The sequence below is a fragment of the Dermacentor albipictus genome, chromosome 2 (genome assembly GCF_038994185.2).
Source record: "Dermacentor albipictus isolate Rhodes 1998 colony chromosome 2, USDA_Dalb.pri_finalv2, whole genome shotgun sequence".
Taxonomy (NCBI): Eukaryota; Metazoa; Arthropoda; class Arachnida; order Ixodida; family Ixodidae; genus Dermacentor; species Dermacentor albipictus.
Window position 1 is genome coordinate 625929 of NC_091822.1, and position 20068 is coordinate 645996.

The window sequence follows — 20068 nt, forward strand, 5'->3', positions numbered from 1 at the left end:
GCACCGGGATTCGAACCACGGACCTCTTGCACGCGAGGCGGGTGTTCTACCTCTACGCCACCGCGTGCAGAGGTTGCTCATGCCCAAGTTCTTTCCTTACTGCTTTATAGGATGTGTGTAACTGTATCATAACTGTCAATTACCAAAGTGGCATTGTCTATGCAATGCGACAGGAACAATGCTGACGCTCTTTTACAAATGTATTTGCATGAAAATGTTAATGAATTATTTTAGGGAAGTTGATGAGTGATGTGCTTTTTCTAGAAGCAAAGGTGTTAAACCTGTTAAAATTGATCACAAGGTGAAAAATTAATGTGTGTCTGTGCAGCAAAACTGCAAGTAGGCTATCCCCACCCCTCACGTAAACTCCCAAATGCGGTATTTGAGGTATGAATGAATGAATGAATGAGTAAAGTTTGAATGCGCTGCAACTTCTGTGGAGGAGGCCTTCGTGTAGTGAGGAATGAAAACACTTTTGAAGTTGTTGGGAGGCAAAAACCTCAACTTGCGAGTGGCTGCAGTCACAGCCAAAAGAAAATATCTTCTCACTAGGAATCCATGCACCACCAAAGCTTTGGAATACAGGCGGTGCATGTCAAATGGGCTATCTTGAAAAATTATGCCGGTATAATTATTGTGTATTTATTTGTTTGTCTCATTGTAAATAGTTAAGGCGTTCATTTAAATCACTCTCTTAGACTTGGGATGATCATGTGATGCATAGGACACATTCGTATTGGCCTACTGGAGTAGCACAACATCTGCCAATAAAAAGGAAACGCAGTCGAAAAACAGCAGAGGTGGTGCAATGCAATTAGTGCAGGCATGTGATGAAGCTAGGCTGACAGAAGTAATTAGATAGAGGTGTTTGTCCTGCGGTGGACATGAAACAGGATGAAAGGCGCGGCACACCTTCTGTTACATTCCATGCAGGGCTGACAAGGAAGTGGGTGCTATGGAGAATGCTCACGACTCGTGCGTCTGGTCTCTGGCCTGGCACCCATTGGGACACATCCTCTGCTCTGGGTCCAACGACCACACAAGGTTGTACTTTACTGCATCGCAAGTTGACCTTCTGGTTGGCAGCAGTGCCTCCGAGTCCCCCAACCGTCTTGAGGAAATTCGAAATAGGCTGGCTGCACAGTCTACTCAGAAATTTTTTAAGCTAAAATTTGACGGTAGGTTTTGTTTTCATGTGACAGATGGTATGTAAAAGCTATGTCTATGTTGCTCGTGTCTCTTGCTTTCTGACATGGCAGGCTGGTGCAAAAAGGTTGCTCAGTTTTTTGAAGAAATTCAGAAACTTCTTATGAACTGAGTTCAGTGTAGGCTATAAGGTGCGTTCCAGGGACAATGACAGCGACAAAATGGCCATGTTGCCTGGGGAACAGTAATTATCCTAATTAAAATATTTATCATAAGTCTGAATTTTTTGCTTGAATTTCTGCGTAAAATATTAGTGAAATATTTAGCAACATATTGCAAATAGATACCATTTGAATTTGAAGCCTGCTAGTGTGTTACAGAAATTGAATTTTTTTTATGACTTGGGAAATTGCTAATTGTGATTTTCTGTTGTGGACCTAGAGCAGGCTTGCAGAGTACCACCCACTGTCGCCATTCTCTTGTTGTAGTCCAGTGTATGTCACTCGCCCCTTTGTCCCTTTACAGCAAGTTCTGGACACGCAATCGACCGGGGGACAAAATGCGGGACAAGTACAACCTCAACACTCTACCCAGAGGGCTGGATGACACTGGAGAATATGGTGCGTTCGCAAGTGCTGTTGCATCTTTTGTTTCTGTGCCTTTGTGTGGTAGATCCTTATTGATTCAAGGATGCCAAGAAGAAAAAAACATGTATAACCCAAACTGTATGGTGCAATGTTCTAATTATTCCAGGAGGAGAAAGGTGGGAGGAGGGACCCAGTGAGCTTTTTCAGCCACCCCTTCCCTCCCTCTCTCTCTCTCTGTGTCTCTCTCTCTTTGTGTGTGTGTATATTTATATCGATCAATCCGTAACATCACCCTCCGGTGGCAGAAGCGCCGTCTTGGCACTTACTATGAAAGTGAGGCATGAGAAGAGCAACAGTGCTTCAGCCGGGTAACATGAACAGCATCAGTTGGTAGCGAGGAGATCGAAGAAGCAGGGCCGAGGGGTATAATGTCGTAATTGACAACACAGAGTATACGCAGCTCCTTGTAAGGCCCGGTGTAACGTGGGAGGAGCTTTGCTGATAGGCCAACACAGCAGCATGGTGACCATAGTAGGACCAGAGCACCAGGCGTGAAGTGTGCACTTCTGTGTCAGTTGTCGTAATAGGACTTTTGGGAGTCTTGTGAAGCACAGAGTCGGTCGTGGGCAAGTTGACGAGCTGCACGGTCTCGACCAACGACGTCACTGGCGTATTCAGTAGGCGAGAGAGGAGCCGACGGAAAGAGAGTCTCAAATGGGCAATGCAGGATGTCAGCCAAACAGTAAATAAAGCGGTGAATATCCAGCGGTGTCATGCCATGACGAATTGTATGTGAAAGTAACAAATGGTGACGTGCTGTCCCAGTCACGGTGATCAGGTGAAGCATACATGGCATACATGGCGCTTGTCCTTGTCCGTCTTTCTTGTTTCCATGGTTTTATTTGCGCTAAGCCACTGCTTCAATATACATGGCCAGCATCTCAGTTAGTGTTTGGTGCGCTTAGTCAGTCCATTCATCTGTGGATTATAAGTGGTCGTGAGCTTATGTTTAGTGGAGCAGGCACCAAGAATGTCACCTACCACTCGTGAGAGGAAGTACCTCGCAATCGGGGAGGAGCTGCCGAGGGGTGCCATGATGTAGAATTACGTCATTGGGGAGGAAGTCAGCGACATCTGTAGAACAGCTTGTCAGCATTGCTTGGGTGACTGCGAATTGCATGATGTAGTCTGTCGCGAGCGCAACCCGTTTATTTCCCGAGATGAGTGTAGGGAAAGGGCATAGAAGGTCAAGGCCAACGTGGAAAAAGGGCTCTGCAGGGATGTCAGTCGGTGGTGTCTGGCCTGCAGGCAGCGCTTAAAGGGGCTTGTGGCATTGGCAACATTCACAAGCAGCGACAAAGCGGCGCACGAAACGGTGCATGCCAGGCCAGAAAAACCAACGGTGGATGCAGGCATATGTACACGAGACACCTAAGTGACTGGTAGTTCGTCCGTCATGAATCTGGCGTAGAACGCTGAAGCGTAGATGGTGAGGTAGGATAAGCAGAAGCTCTGGGCCATCTGAGCTGAGATCAAACAGGCAAACAGAATGGTCTGGTGATCGAGTGGTTAGACGGTTGATGATGATTCATAAAGGCGCGTCTCATTGCTGTTCAGTGGGGATGTCATTCAAAGCAAGGATGGACAGTATGCAGGCGTCTGGGTCAGGGTCAAGGAGGTGGGAAGCATCGGCAGGGTGGCGTGACAAGCAATCTGCATCTTGATGCAGTCGTCCAGATTTGTAGTGCACAACAAATGAGTATTCTTGGAGCCGTAGTGCCGAGCGGCCGAGGCGTCCAGACAGATCCTTGAGCGACGAGAGCCAGCAGAGGGCATGATAGTCTATAATCACAGAAAAAGTTTGCCAAACAAGCAAAATCTAAATTTGGTGACAGCCCACACTAATGCCATGCACTCACAATCAGTGATGAAAAAATTCTACATGGACAATGAAAGAAGGTGACACATTCCTTTCCCTGCTGTTTTTGGCCAAGGACAGGCCCAATTCCATGAGCACTAGCATTGGTGCGAAGTTCTGTTGGCGATGAGGGGTCAAAATGGGCCAGTATTGGTGGTGTAGTCAGTAGATGGATGGGGGCAGAAAACGAAACTGCTTGTTCGCATTCCCACACGAAAGGAAAGTCCTTCTTCAAGAGTACAGTGAGAGCGCAGGCAATGTCTGCAAGTTCCGGAAAAAGTGACAAAAGTACGAACATAATCCTACGAAACTCCGGACGTCTTTAGCTGAACACGGCATGGGAAATTGTTGCTCTGATAGCCCCTTGTTGGGGTCTGGTTGTACACCAGCAGAACTGACAAGGTGACCGAGCATAGTTACCGTATTTACACGACTGTAAGTCGACTCGTATGTAAGTCGACCCCACCATATCGCGTGACAGGGAAAAAAGAAGGAGAGCATACCCGAGGGGACATTCGATAACGCAAATTTATTAGTAGCTGACACAGTGATTGGACTATTTGTGTCTTAACTAGCATTGCTACGGTCCCACAGCGCGTCGTCGTCCAGCGAAATTCCACATTTGGCAAACGATCTTGTCGAACAGCAGGCCACGCCAAATGCAGCCAACCACACGCAGCCATCAGGGAGGCTCTTTTGACAGGCCCGGTTGGCATCAGTTCGCGGTCTTCTGCCGCCAGCCACTCGCTGTACTCACGGCGGAGCAAGTCCATAAAAGGTGAAGATCCGAGCTTGTTTCATGACCATGTCGCACTTCACTAGCAGGGACCGATCACGCATTTCAGCAACAAACGCCGCAAGCTTGGCCTACAGCTCCGGAAAGCGTCCAGACTTCGGCAAGTGGGAAATTCCTCACTTGACGTCACAAGTGAAAATTTCACTTCGCCACAGTCGTCACTCTCGCACCACTCGTTCAGAAACATCGAACTTGCGGCCCGCTGTGCAGTGATTTGTTTCTTCAGCGTAAAGGATGGCAACCCTCTTGAACGCTGTTGTGAACGAGTGCTGAATGATTAATGGGCCTGGAGCACTCATGATGACGGAAGAAGTATGGAAGTAGCACGTGGCCGGTAGTCAAGTCGAATGCTTCGAATCAATGCCTTCAGTCAAACTACAGAGAAAAACCCGTGAGCGGTATCTCGTCTTTCATGAACTACCGATACTCCCCGCAAGCGTCGCCGCCGCCTATGAAACAGCGGCGCTTCCATCAACTATCGACACCCCCCCCCCTCCCTCCCCATGAATGTTGCGTGCACTGTAAAACACTTTAAAATGATGAAAAACCCTTCCGAAAAGCGAACAAACAAGCGGGATAGCGAAAAGCTACGGGCAGGGTCATAGAGCAAGCATAAAATTGTAACTACTTTGTAGATCCCATTGGCCTCGCTTTTTTTGGAGCTGCAATGTTTTGGTTTCGGTTGTAAGTCGACCCCCCCCCACTTCAGGTTTTCAAATTTAGAAAAGTGGATCGACTTACAATCGTGTAAATACGGTATTTGGCACTTTGCATAGTTAAGCTGAAGATTGACTCGACGGAAGACAGCAAGAATGGCCGATAAACGAGTGAGGTCACTGTCAAATGTAGGCAAGTAGTCAATGACATCGTCTAAATAGCGTAGACAGATGGACCACTTATATCCCCACGGTAGAGAGTCCATCATTCATTCGAAAGGTACTAGGGCATTACACAGTCCGAATGGCATGACCTTGAATTGGTACAGGCCATGTGGTGTAATACCGTATTTACTCGCATAATGATCGCACTTGCGCAATGATCGCACCCCTGAATTTTGTCGACGAAATTCGATTTTTTTAAAATTTCCCGTGTAATGATCGCACCCCGAACTTGCCGCACCGATATGTCATGTGGAAAGTCTAGCTGATATTGATCGCGCTTACCATTTGTCGAATTCTACGCGAACGACTCTTCAAGACAAACCAAGCAGTCTGCACACACCAAAAATTCTTAAGTAGATGCCTCATTTCATTACTTTCATCACTTTCCGCTCTTCCATGACTAAAAAAAAGCTGCAACCAAACTTGCCTTTATTATGTGTAGGCTTTGTAATGGTTGTGGTCAACAACAAAAAAGGCGCCTTTCGATTCTTCTCATCTGCACTCGTGGGCACACAACAAATCGCGAGCGGCAACGATAGTATCCACGTTAACACTGATACGTTAAAAGTGTACCCTATACATATGCCGACACTTGTAACACAGCTAACATATTTACCCATCCTTAGCGGAAACGTGCCGTATTAGGATAGTAGTGAAGACAGATGCCGCAGTTTCCGCAGAATGCCAGCCATGTGTTTCTGTGTCACTGGCAGCTAAGCGCGTCTAAAGCCGCTCCATACACGTTTCCGCCAACCTGCCCTCCTCCTCCTCCACCCTCCTCTCCCACTCACCGCCTTAGCTTCCGGCGTCAAGTGGAACTTATGTAGCTGCAGCTTCCTGTTCCGAGTGGAAATGACGCTATGTGTTTTAGCGTTGTGTACTTTCGCGTCGATGGAGAGGCTTTAATTGCGTCAGCTGCGGTTTAAACTGTGAATGCTATTCCATCCAAGAACCACCGCCCATTGTAATCAGCGATCTGCTCGTATTCTCTGCTTCGCGTCAACCTGCGACGGGCTGTGCCACGAGCGACAATGTACAGTGGAATATAGTGCCCGGGCGCTTGGAGACCACTGCCGTTTCTCGTGCATTTGGAAAACAGTGACCGCGAACTACAACTTCAGCGCAATACAACAGCTTCGTGTCCCCTTTGCATTCTTCTTATGGTAACTGCCACAGCACTGCTAAGCATGCGCGGGTGTCTCACCATTGTCTAACAGCCGTCAAAGCGGAAATTCCCGCAGCACAACTCCAGGAAGTGGAAATGCCGGAACCGGAAATTTTTAAACCGGAAATGCCGGCACCGGATTTGGTGTGAGGGGAAAAGGCAGCGCACAACAAAGGTTGTCGCTACTTAAGAAAGCGGCGGTGGTGCGTGGATGCAGGGGCTTTAAGCGCGCCCATCTGTCCCCTTAAAGTGGACATGGCTACGTTATTGCCGCATACTTGCCAATATTAACAATATTATTAATTACTGATACGGAAGAACCTGTTTCAATGCACATAATGTACTCACGAGAAGAAACAAAAATCGCGTTCGGCGCGTTTGGCTTGCTTCGCTGGCTGCCATTTTTGTTTTGATGTCCCGCAGCAAACGCCGCACGAAAAACAAAATTTTTTTTCTTTTTGCGGGAAATTTAACTTGCATAATGATCGCACCCCTGATTTTGCGTCAATTTTTCTGACAAAAAAGTGCGATCATTGTGCGAGTAAATATGGTAAATGCAGTTTTTTCGTGGACCATAGGGTCGACAGAAATCTGCCAATAGCATGGACAAAAAATATTGGGCTCCATGAAGGCAGTGGAGGCTGTCATTGATGAGAGGCAAACGGTAGATGTCTTTATGGGTTGCTTTGTTCCAACTCCAATAACCAATGCAGAAACGCCAGCTGCCGTCCTTCTTTTTCACAAGAATGACAGGGATGACACATGAAACCTTCGTTTAGCTCGTGGGCTAAACGAAGGTTTGATGACGTCTTTTGTAATCATTTTGTCGACCTCGTTCTGCATGACTTGACATTCATGATGGGATATGCGATATGGGTGCCGGCGTATTAGGGTTGGCGTCACTAGTGTTGATTCGATGAGCCATGTTTGGTGTAGAAGGCGACCATCAAACTCAAAGATGTCACTACAAAATGCCAAAACACGGTAGAGACCTGCACCTTGTGCTTGGGTCAGATCGGGAGCGATCGTCTTGTTAATGTCGTTGAGAGATGAAGGAACGAAGCTGGCGGAGCAAGAAGACGGCAAAACATCTGCTTCCAAGGCGGCCACATTGCAGGGATCAAGCACGGAAATACAGTCGCCGACTGTTCGGACCTCACGGGGACTGCAGAAATGTCCGATTAAACAGGTGTCTGAAAAAGCAGATTAAGAAAAAAAAAGAAATCCTTTATTTCCATGCACTGATTCGGGCTTGGCAGTAGGCTTGAAGAAATCGTGAATGCGCCATTGCATGCTGTTCTGTTTACACGCAATCAGATAAGCCTGAATCTCGAAGAGGGTCGTACAGTCACTATAGGTGGCTGAAAGCACATTCACTGCTTGTACAAGTTCCGCATGCGATGGCAGCGTAGCACACAGTGTGTCATCTTCCGACTCGGAGTCATCGTCCGGCGGTGCAGCAGAAACCTGACGAATGATCTCGCCTTCGTCGAGTTCTGCGCATGTCAGCACAGCAGGGTCGGCACTTGTGAAACTGTCAAATGAGACGGTGTCCGGAATCGCAATGCAACCACTGCGCAGGTCTTGGCAGAACATTTTCGGCATCAGTAGGGAGCGCATCGGAAGGCGACAAATCCTAGGCCTCCTGGCACCCGCTTGCCGGCATGCTCCAGCGCAGTCCGCGTGGGCCCTGTCAGTGCCATTATACACTTGACGCGATTTTTCCGTATGCCGCGTTGGATCACCGCGACCTCGACACAGCACTCAAGGCAAACATCACCACGCCGTCACGCCGAGACGAGTCGGTCCGGCGTGACGGACGGCGAGCATGTCTGAATTTTTGGAGTCTGAAAAATCAGTCGGCAACTATAGTGGCCAGTAGCATGCCTTGTGGTAAAACCTTAGTCAACAGGCTGATGTTGAAAAGGGAAATGACCACTGGATTGTCAGCAATGGAAACAATGATGTGAACAAGGGCAACATCACGGGCTAACAGAATGTTGATAATCAGAGACAAGACATAGTCGGCATCGGGAATATCATGTTAACACGTAACTAGCAGATTGAGACGGCAAATGAGTGTGACTGCGAGAATAGCAAGTTGTTGGGCTAGTTGGTTTGGCATAATTTTTGCAAAGGAGAATGCAGAAGTGTTGCAGAAAAAAGGAGACCTGCACACAAAAGACACTCTTTTTTCCGCTATGCTTCTGCGCTCCCCTTTGCAAAAAAAGAAAAGTGATGGTGAGAGCATAAGCGGGGTGTATGTAGGCTGGAATATTGGGAAGATGGGGCAGCTCCAGCTAAAGAGCACCGGTCGCACAATCAGTGAAGGCAGAATGACTGGACAAAAATCTAAGCCGAGGATTAGCAGGGTGTCGACAAACTGGGAAAAGGGAATTTTCAGGGATCTTTAATAGTCTGGAAATACTCAGGAGACTCAGGAGATTGTGTCTCCAAGAAGACACAATCTCTCCAGTGCTATTCACTGCATGCTTAGAAGAAGTATTCAAGCTATTATACTGGGAAGGCTTAGGAGTAAAGATCGACGGCGAATACCTTAACAACCTTCGGTTTGCTGATGACATATTTCTATTCAGCAACAATGCAGACGAGTTGCAACAAATAATTGAGGACCTTAACAGGGAGAATGTAAGAGTGGGACTGAAGATTAATATGCAGAAGACAAAGATAATGATAAATAACCTGGCAAGGGAACAAGAGTTCAAGATCGCAAGTCAGCCTCTAGAGTCTGTGGAGGAGTATGTTTACCTAGGTCAACTAATCACAGGGAACCCTGACGATGAGAGGGAAATTCACAAAAGAATAAAAATGGGTTGGATCGCATACAGTAGACATCGGGAGCTCCTGAATGGGAGCTTACGGTTATCATTGAAAAGGAAAGTATACAATCAGTGCATTTTACCGGTGCTGACATACGGCGCAGAGACTTGGAGGCTGACAAAGAAGCTTGAGAACAAGTTAAGGACTGCGCAAAGAGCGATGGAACGAAGAATACTAGGCATAACATTAAGAGACAGAAATAGAGCAGTTTGGATCAGAGCAAACGGGCATAGACAATATTCTAATAGACATTAAGAGAAAAAAATGGCACTGGGCAGGTCATGTAATGCGCAGACTAGACAACCGTTGGACCATTAGGGTAACAGAATGGGTACCAAATGTATCCGTGCCGCGAAGGACGTGACAACAGCAAGATAGCCAGAACAAGAAGAACGCAGGTTTATTGGGAAGTGTTGCTTTTATAGCCGACCGAGTGATAACAGGCCGACCGTAGCGCGCATGTCAGGAACAGGCGCACAGTCATGCACGCACCTGATACATCCTTTCGTGTGAACAAACAAAACAGACTCTTGACATTAGTTAAGCAATTTGATTAAATGCCTCGTCATAGCGAAGGCGTTGCGGGGGTCTAGTGTTCCGGGACGATCTTCTCAGAGCTGGGGTCAGCACAGAATCCGGTGTTGGCCTTCCTTCTGTGTTGGCTGTGCACTGTTGTGTTCCATCAGTCGTTAGTGACGATTCCGAATCCTCCGATGTTGATCTGGCCGAAGAATGCATTGCAGGTACCTGAGGGTTGTCGACAGGCTGCTCGTTTCGGTTGTGTCGTCCCCGTCTTCGCTGCTTGTCTCAGCATACGGCTCATTCGTTCGTATGAGATGTTTGCGGTTGCGCCGCAGAACTTGCCCATTTTTAGTTACCAGCTGGTAGGAGCTTGGAGCTTGCGTGCCTCTTACCCTCGCTTTCCGGGACCACGTTCTCGTTCCTCGCAGCCGTACTACGTCCCCTCGAGATAGCCTCGGCAACGGTTTGCCTTGTGCGTGCTGGCAGTGCTTTTTCACCTCGGTGCAGGGTACTTCATGGAAATCGGGAAGATTGGCTCGCAGGCGCCTCCCTTGCAACAGTTCACCAAGGGATCGCCCGTCCTCAAGTGGAGCTGAGCGATAAGCCAATAGTCCTTGCCAGAAGTCGTCCCCGGACTCCTGGGTTTTTTTCAAGATGCGTTTGACAATCTGTACACCTTTTTCTGCCAACCCGTTTGACTGCGGGTAATGAGGACTAGAAGTTACATGTGAAAAATCATAGTTTCGTGCAAACATGGCAAAGGCATAACTCGAAAACTGAGGACCATTGTCCGTGCAAACTTCTAACGGGACGCCATATCTTGCGAAGATAGCACTTAGTGCAGCTATCGCAGTCCTTGAGGTAGTGTCCTGGAGTTGTTGGACCTCTGGAAAGTTCGAAAAGGCATCATAAGCAACAAGGTAGGAGTCTCCAGCAAAGAAAAATATATCCACTCCAATCCTGTACCACGGGCATCTGGGAACTGACCGCACCAGTAGAGGTTCTTTTGCTTGCGCATAAGCATATTTCTTACAGGTTGAACAGCTTGCATGTAGCGCTACAATTTCACTGTTAAGGCCTGGCCACAAAACAAGGCGGCATGCCCTCTCTTTGCACTTTTGAACCCCAAGATGTCCCGCATGAATTCTGGACAAAATCTTCTTTCGCATGCTCTGGGGTACGATTACTTTGGAGCCTTTAAAAAGTACCCCATTCACAACAGATAGTTCTTGGGCAAAAGGCTTGAGTTCACCCTCAACAGGTTGGCTCCTCGACAAACGTTCCACCACTACCTGCAGGTAGCTGTCACACGCAGTTTCTGTCCGCAATTCGCGCTCTGTCGTTGGCGTCACCATGTAACCTAGGGATTGCACTGCGTGAATTTCCATGTCATTCATGTTTGTGTCTTGTCTGCTGCAGTCATCAGCCGTGGATCATGATAACATATCAGCCAGAACTAGGTTCTTTCCCGGAATGTAGCGTAAAACAAAGTCATACCTAAACAGACGAAGAAAAAACCTTTGCAGTAGGGCGGCATGTCATCAATTGCTTTTTCCGCTGTTGACACGAGTGGCTTGTGGTCAATTTCTATAAGTAGCTTTCGCCCGTAGACGAATTGATGGAATTTTTTGCATCCGAAGCAAATGCCAAGGGCCTCCTTTTCAATCTGAGCATATCTCTGCTCTGCCTGTGTGAGAACGCGTGATGCATATGCTACGGGTCGCCAGTCATCGCTGTGACGTTGCAGCAGAGCTGCTCCTACACCGTCCCATGAAGTGTCACACGAAATCTTGGTTTCCTTTTGAGCATCAAAAATAGCAAGCACGGGAGCTGTGGCCAGATCTTGTGTTACGCTCTTCCACTCCCTAGCATGGTTTTCAATCCACTGAAAATCTGAGCGAGACTTGATAAGATTTCTCAACAACACTGTTCGTTCAGACAGACGCGGCACAAATTTTCCAAAGTAGTTTAATACTACCAGCATGCATTGAACATCGGGCTTGCTTGTTGGTTCCGGCATTTCAATCATGCTTTTAACGAGCTGTGGGTTCGGTAATATACCATTTGAGGTTATTATGTCACCAAGAAACTTGATTTCTGTCATGTCCAACTTGCACTTTTGTGCATTAAAAGTTAAGCCAGCTTTTGCGGCTGCTTTCAGGACAGCTACTAGGCGCTTGTCGTGCTCTCGCCGCGTTGAACCCCACACCAAAATGTCATCCATGTATACTAGTATGCCCGGTAGCCCGTCTAGAACTTGAGTCATTGTTTGTTGAAACACTTCTGGTGCAGACGATATTCCAAACGGTAGACGCAAAAATCGGTAACTTCCAAAAGGCGACGAGAAAGTACATATCTTCAAGGTTTGCGCATCCAAAGCTATCTGGTGGTAGCCAGAGTTAGCATCCAAGCAGCTGAAGTGCGTGGCACCCTCTAACTTAGCTTCCAAGTTTTCACGCTTAGTGAGGGGAAAATGCTGCCTTTTCACCTGCTGATTTATATTCATAGGATCCAAACACACTCGTAGACTGCCATCTTTTTTCTTCACAAGTACCAGGGGGCTTACCCAGTCAGTAGGCTCCTGTTCTTTCACAATGATTTCAGCCTGCACCATTCTTTCGAGTTCATTTTTGAGAGGCTCCTCCAGGACCAAAGGAACACGACGAGCTGGCTGGACAACCCAGGTTTCAGGACCATGTGATAGGGCTGCTGCAGGCAACTATGTCCCTCAAAGACATGTCTGAAATCCTTCAGAGGACCATACACAGAAACTGCGTTCACAGCATCCACAGTACAGTGAACCACTCCCAAGGACTCACTGGCTTGTAGTCCCAGTGTGGGCTGGCGACCATTTTTTGCAATGAAGAATTTCACCGGAGTGTGTGCATTTCCAACATGCACAAATTTCGACACTGTCCCAAAGCACGTTATGACACCGCCGTTATACGCCCGCAGTACTGTAGAGCTGCCCGCAGAGCCGCACGTTTCATTTTCCGAAATTATGACTACCGTTCTAGCGTAACTCAAATAAAGATTCACCTTTCACTTCAGCTGCTAAGTAATCGTCGCGACATAGCCCTTTTGTCATTATTTCATAAATACGCCCACCACACTAACAAACGTGCCATACACCTAGAAAAGTCATTGCACACGTCGCACAGATTATACAATCATCATAGCTTCACACGCATCTATGGTAAAACAGAAGCATTTAACTCGTCTGCAATCCCACGTGCCATTCAGCTCTGGAACAACCTCCCCGACAACATCGTTGCGGAAACTAATTGTGAAAAATTCAAGCACTCGCTGAACTCACTTAGTAACCCTTGTTAACCATTAATATCACACTCACTGTTCTGTGTTATTTTTTTCTACCTTTTTCTTGCACTGTTATATGTTTGTTGCAAACTTATAGAGTTCCTTTTTATTGTACTCATATGCAGCTTTATGTAGCTAATATGTTTCTCTGACTTTTAGGCTGTGTACTTGGCTGCTGTTTTCTTTTATTATTGTTGTTACTAGATTGTGTGTACTTGATTGTATGCCCCCCTTACTCAATCCCCATGTAGGGGCCTTGTAAGGTATTTTACAAATAAATAAACAAATATGTTTGATGAGGGTCCCAGATAGCGGCGGCATATTCCAGTTGTGTTCTGACAAATTATTTGTATGCGAGTAGTTTGACGTGCTGTGGAGCATGACGAAGGTGGCATTTCATGAACCCAAGGGTCTTGTTCGCTGACAAAATTAGGTTAGTTGCATGCACATTCCAGGAAAGATCGTGGACAAGGTTACACCTGGGTATTTACAGGCTAGAACTGATTCTACTGAGGCGTTTGCGATTGTGTAAGTAGAGAGATAAGTATTACAACGGCGGAAAATCGAAATAAATTTGCACTTGGTCAAGGCCATTAGCCAACAGTTGCACCAGTTCTGCACATTATTAAAGTCATTCTGGAGAGATGCTCGGTCAGAGATGTTGGTCACAGTACAATAAATCACACAGTCGTCAGCGAACATGCGACTAGGAGACGATACATGCAGTGGAAGATTGTTAATGTATATTGAGAAAAGAAGTGGTTCTAAAACTGAGCTTTGAGGGACACCTGAACTGACAGGGAGGAGTTTGGAGGAGAAGTTGGATGAACGATCAGTAAGGAATTCTTTTATCCATTGGTACTACGTGAGGATCCAAGTTCAATCTCGGTAATTTTATTAGTAAGCGGTTATGAGGCACTATGTCAAAAGCTTCAGAGTAGTCTAAAAAGGTGGCATCGATTTGAACGTTGTTATCAAGATTAACGTGAAGATCATTAACCCTTTCAGATGCCACTTTATCCCGTTGATTGAAATGTTGCTTTCACCACATCTCTTGCATCTTCAGAATCATAAAAAGTGTACAGCTGCAGAAAGATTAAGAATTTTCAATTGTTTAGCGAGTTTTGTCAAGTTTACAAAATTTCGACTCCAAGCAAAAACTCACTACAGGAACACGTAATATGAGAACATGTACTATTTCGTGTTTTGAAAAGCTTGAAAACCACTTATCCAGCCACTTGAAAATTATGCCTGGTGCATGGCATTGTAAAAAACAATGAAAGAAGTGAACCCGCTACATACAACATACTGACACAGAGTAAAAACACCCAGCCATCTACCTTCCCACTCATTTTGCTAAAACATTCTGCACATTATTCAAAATTGCAGCACAGTTCCAATAATAAGTGTTTCAAGATGTATGAAACACATTTTAAATATCATTACTTTCATCGGTGCTTTTGCTATTGATGCGCTCTCCTGCTGTGCACAGTTGTGTAAACAGTGTCTCAAAGGGTTAAGGAAGATAGCTACAGTCGCCGACTGATTTTTTGGACTCCAAACATTCAGATATGCTCGATTATTCGGTCTGCTTCGCGGCACCGCCATTCTCCCCATAGACCTTGATGTATAACTGCCGAGAGTTCGGACATCTTGCAACCTCTCGTCAGATTTTTCGGACACTCCTTGAGCGGACTCGATTGAGAACACCATGCACCGACTCTAACCGGTGCATGGTTCAACTTGCTGAACGCCATTTTTGATTTGAACGAAGCCTCCTTGCTGCCCCACGAAGTGGCGTCACTGCAAATGCCCGCTCATCATCATCGTTTCTGCCTGGTTCGTAGCTACAGCAGTTCCCGCCTCAGCTTAGTAAGCCATGTCAAGACAATCCAGCAGCTGATTTGCTTCTTTCTTCGTGCTCGACGCTGCGAGTAGGCCACGTTTTTTGTTTGTGTGACTGGTCTCGGCGTGACGGCGTGGTGATGTTTGCTTTGAGTGCTGTGTTGAGGTTGCGGTGATGCAATGCGGCATACGGAAAAATCTCGTCAAGTGTCTAATGGCACCGACAGCACTCACGCGGACTGCGCTGGAGAATGCTGGCAAGCGGTTGCCGGGAGGCCTAGGATTTGTCGCCTTCCGATGTGCTCCCTACTGATGCTGAAAATGTTCTGCCGAGACCTGCGCAGTGGTTGCATTGCGATTCCGGACACCGTCTCATTTGACAGTTTCACAAGTGCCGACCCTGCTGTGCTGACATGCGCAGAACTCGGCAACGGCGAGATCATTCATCAGGTTTTTGCTGCACGGCCGGACGATGACTTCGAGTCAGAAGATGACACACCGTGTGCTACGCTGCCATCGCAAGCGGAGCGTGTCCTTTATGAAAGGGTACACGCGAGCGCGTGGCCCGTGCTCTGCGGAGGCTGTTTAGAGCGCCACCAACAGGCAGCAAGGGAAGCACGTCTGCTTGTGGCGTCATCTGTTGGCGGCTAGAATAACCAGGCATGGCCGATAGGCAAGCGCCTGCTAGAATTAGCTGCCCCCACCCCCCTCCTCGTATGACTATTGCGCAAAGAGCGGGGCCTGCAGCGCAACGTCTGCTCCTAGCAAACCGCGTTGGATACACAGGCGCACTAGAAACGTGGAAGCGGCAATATACGCCCGGTAGTTATTAGGTACTCCTGGCGTACCTATAATAATGCGAAACATTCTAGGGCTTCTTCCCTCTGAACTTTGTCCGTCCGTCCGTTTTTTTGTCTGTAACGCGTGACACAATGAGCTGCATGCATAGGTATACATGATGTTCTACTGAGGTATATATCAGAATGCCTTATCACTGTGTATGACTAATGAGACATGATTTTTACTATATATAGTGAGTACTGAGAGGTATAAGTGTAAGTAAGGTTAATAAAGACTTAAGATTAGTTACAAGAAAGATAGTTAAATCTAACGGCGATTAATTTAGGGTAATTATGAATACTGAGGCTAATTAAAATTAGTTTATGCTAAATTATTAGACTAATCCAAAGTTACTAAGGCTAAATCAACGGAGCCAAATCAAGAATTAAGTTTTCCTTGAGATTAGTTAGACCTAATTAGGTATTATTAATTACAAATATAAACACCTTCGCCATAACATTAACTAACGTTAATTAGCCAAATGTCATCATTATAGAAATATGTAAGCCTGAATAATAAATAAAATACGTTTATTTACCTAAGCTGAAGTTTCACTTCAGTGCACTTCTGTCCTAAACCGCTACAAATACGGTGCGGTTTATTCATACTATTGAGGGGGGGGGGGGAGGCAAGCAGGGCTCCATACTGCAAAAGAAAGTATGCAGAAACTCTACTGAAGTTGTCAAAGCGTGCATAAGCATTCCCCCAAATTTCAACTTGGCCCACTACCAAATTTAAGTTGGCCCACCCCAAAATTTCAAGTTGGTCCACCGCCAAATTTTAAGCTGGCCCACCGCGAAATATACTTTGGCCCACCCCCCCCTATTTAAGTTGGCCCACCTCCAAATTTCTCCAAATGTCAAGTTGGCACATCCCCAAATTTTATGTTGGCGCATCCCAAAATTTAAATAGGCCCACTCCCATATTTATGTTGGCCTACCCCCAAATTTCAAGTTGGCCTACCTCCACCTAAGTTCGCTTCCCCATGCATTTTCTGTGGACCCTATGTATCTCTAGGGTTAGTCTCTCTAATCAATTTTTTTCAATTGTTCCTCATCGCTTATAAAGCTACCAATCATCTACATTTACATTATTATAATAATAAATGTCGTAAGTTCGCACATTGCACATTCTTGTGCAGATACAGGGAAGTATACTTTTGGCGTGGCGGACAGATCTTGCTTCGGTACTCCCCAAAGAATGCTTCTGCATTGAAATACGCTGGGAGTGCCTATTAACTTGCATGAATATGTTGGTCCTTCCACGCTCCCAATGTGCTAGCGTACCAATGCGGTTTGCTAGCAGCGTCTGGTTGCAGGTCCCGCCTGTTGCGCATCCACCTGGCATGGGAGGCAGTCCACAACCGCTTGTCTATCAGCCGAGCCTGCTTATTCTGGTCGCCAATAGATGGCGCTACAAGCGCACGTGCTTCCCCATGCTGCCTGTTGCTGGCGCTCTAAGCAGCCTCCGCAGAGCACAGGCCACGTGCTCGCGTGTTCCATTTCATAAAGGACCACCCTGTACAAGCAGTGAATGTGCTTTCAGCCACCTATAGTGACCGTACGACCCTTTCCGAGATTCAAGCTTATCTGATTGCATGTAAACAGAACAGCATGCAATGGCGCATTCACGATTTCTTCAAGCCTACTGACGAGCCTGAATAAGTACGTGGAAATAAAGGATTTCTTTTTTTTTTTCTTAATCTGCTTTTTCGGACACCTGTTTATTCGGGCATTTCCGCAGTCCCCATGAGGTCCGAATAAATGGTCGGCAACTGTAGTTGTTTCACATGAAAGCCCTTTATGAAAACTGTGTCGAGAAGGATGAAAGAAGTTTACTAGTCTAAGAAGTTAATGAAATGGGGTGGAAGTTTAAGGGGGAATCTTTGTTACCTGCTTTGAATACTGGAACGATCTTTCCCACTTTCCTATCATCCGATAAGGTACCTGTAGACAATGATTGCGAGAACAACGGAGTGAAACATCATCATCATCATCATCAGCCTGGTTACGCCCACTGCAGGGCAAAGGCCTCTCCCATACTTCTCCAACAACCCCAGTCATGTACTATTTGTGGCCATGTTGTCCCTGCAAACTTTTTAATCTCATAGAACTGAGGTTAAGCAGCGCGAAAAAGACGAGGACACAAGAAAACAAATACCACAGGCAAGCGCTGTCTGTGGTATTTGTTTCCTTGTGTCCTCATCTTTTTCGCGCTGTTTCACCTCATTTCTAAGCATGAACCAAGTAGCCCTCATCAAGATCTTACTAATTCTTAATCTCATCCACCCACCTAACTTTCTGCCTCCCCCTTCTACGCTTCCCTTCCCTTGGAACCCAGTCCGTAACCCTTAATGACCATCGGTTATCTTCCCTCCTCATTACATGTCCTGCCCGTGCCCATTTCTTTTTCTTTATTTCAACTAAGATGTCATTAACTCGCGTTTGTTCCCTCACCCAATCTGCTCTTATCCCTTAACGTTACACCCATCATTCTTCTTTCCATAGCTCATTGCGTCATCCTCAATTTAAGTAGAACCCTTTTTGTAAGCCTCTAGGTTTCTGTCCCGTAGGTGAGTACTGGTAAGACATAGCTATTATGCACTTTTCTCTTGAGGGATAATGGCAACCTCCTGTTCATGATCTGAGAATGCCTGCCAAACGCACCCCAGCCCATTCTTATTCTTCTATTTCCGTCTCATGATCCGGATCCGCCATCACTACCTGCCCTAAGTAGATGTATTCCCTTACCATTTCCAGTGCCTCGCTACGTAATGTAAATTGCTTTTTTCTGCCGAGACTGTTAAACATTACTTTAGTTTTCTTCAGATTAATTTTTAGACCCACTCTTCTGCTTTGCTTGTCCAGGTCAGTGAGCATGCATTGCACTTGGTCCCCTGAGTTACTAAGCAAGGCAATATCATCAGCGAATCGCAAGTTACTAAGGTATTCTCCATTAACTTTTACATCCTCAATTCTTCCCATTCCAGGTCTCTGAATACCTCCTGTAAACACGCTGTAAATAGCATTGGAAAGACCGTATCTTCCTGCCTGACGCCTTTCTTTATTGGGATTTTGTTGCTTTCTTTATGGAAGACTACGGTGGCTGTGGAGCCGCTATAGATATCTTTCAGTATCTTTACATACGGCTCGTCTACACCCTGATTCCGTAATGCCTCCATGACTGCTGAGGTTTTGACAGAATCAAACGCTTTCTCTTAATCAATGAAAGCTATATATAAGGGTTGGTTATATTCCACACATTTCTCTATCACCTGATTGATAGTGTGAATATGGTCTATTGTTGAGTAGCCTTTACGTAATCCTGCCTGGTCCTTTTCTTGACAGAAGTCTAAGGTGTTCCTGATTCTATTTGCGATTACCTTAGTAAATAGTTTGTAGGCAACTGACAGTAAGTTGATTGGTCTACAATTTTTCGAGTCCTTGGCGTCCCCTTTCTTATGGATTAGGATTATGTTGGCATTCTTCCAAGATTCCGGTACGCTCGAGGCCATGAGGCATTGCGTATAAAGGGTGGCCAGTTTTTCTAGAACAATCTGCCCACCATCCTTCAACAAATCTTCTGTTACCTGATCCTCCCCAGCTGCCTTCCCCACTTGCATAGCTCCCAAGGCTTTCTTTACTTCTTCCGGTGTTACTTGTGGGATTTCTAATTCCTCTAGACTATTCTCTCTTCCATTATCGTCGTGGCTGCCACTGGTACTTCATAAATCTCTATAGAACTCCTCAGCCACTTGAACTATCTCATCCATATTAGTAATGATATTGCCAGCTTTGTCTCTTAACACATACATCTGATTCTTGCCAATTCCTAGTTTCTTCTTCACTGCTTTTAGGCTTCCTCCATTCCAGAGAGCATGTTCAATTCTATCCATATTATACTTCCTTATGTCAGCTGTCTTATGCTTGTTGATTAACTTCGAAAGTTTTGCCAGTTCTATTCTAGCTGTAGGGTTAGAGGCTTTCATACATTGGCGTTTCTTGATCAGATCTTTCGTCTCCTGCGATAGCTTACTGGTATCCTGTCTAACGGAGTTACCACTGATTTCTATTGCATACTCCTTAATGATGCCCACAAAATTGTCATTCATTACTTCAACACTAAGGTCCTCTTCCTGAGTTAAAGCCGAATACCTGTTCTGTACCGGGATCTGGAATTCCTCTATTTTCCCTCTTACCGCTAACTCAT

General features: G+C 46.1%; 1 protein-coding gene across 2 annotated transcripts in view; it reads left to right on the forward strand.

Annotated features, from left to right (window-relative positions):
- Window positions 1–20068, forward strand: part of LOC139055839 (pre-mRNA 3' end processing protein WDR33-like) — a 219083-nt gene that overhangs the window by 126811 nt on the left and 72204 nt on the right. For both annotated transcript variants that reach the window (XM_070533385.1, XM_070533386.1), the window contains 2 exons: window positions 934–1044; window positions 1672–1766. In XM_070533385.1, coding sequence (XP_070389486.1) covers window positions 934–1044; window positions 1672–1766 — 206 coding nt within the window. The remainder of the gene's footprint in view (window positions 1–933; window positions 1045–1671; window positions 1767–20068) is intronic.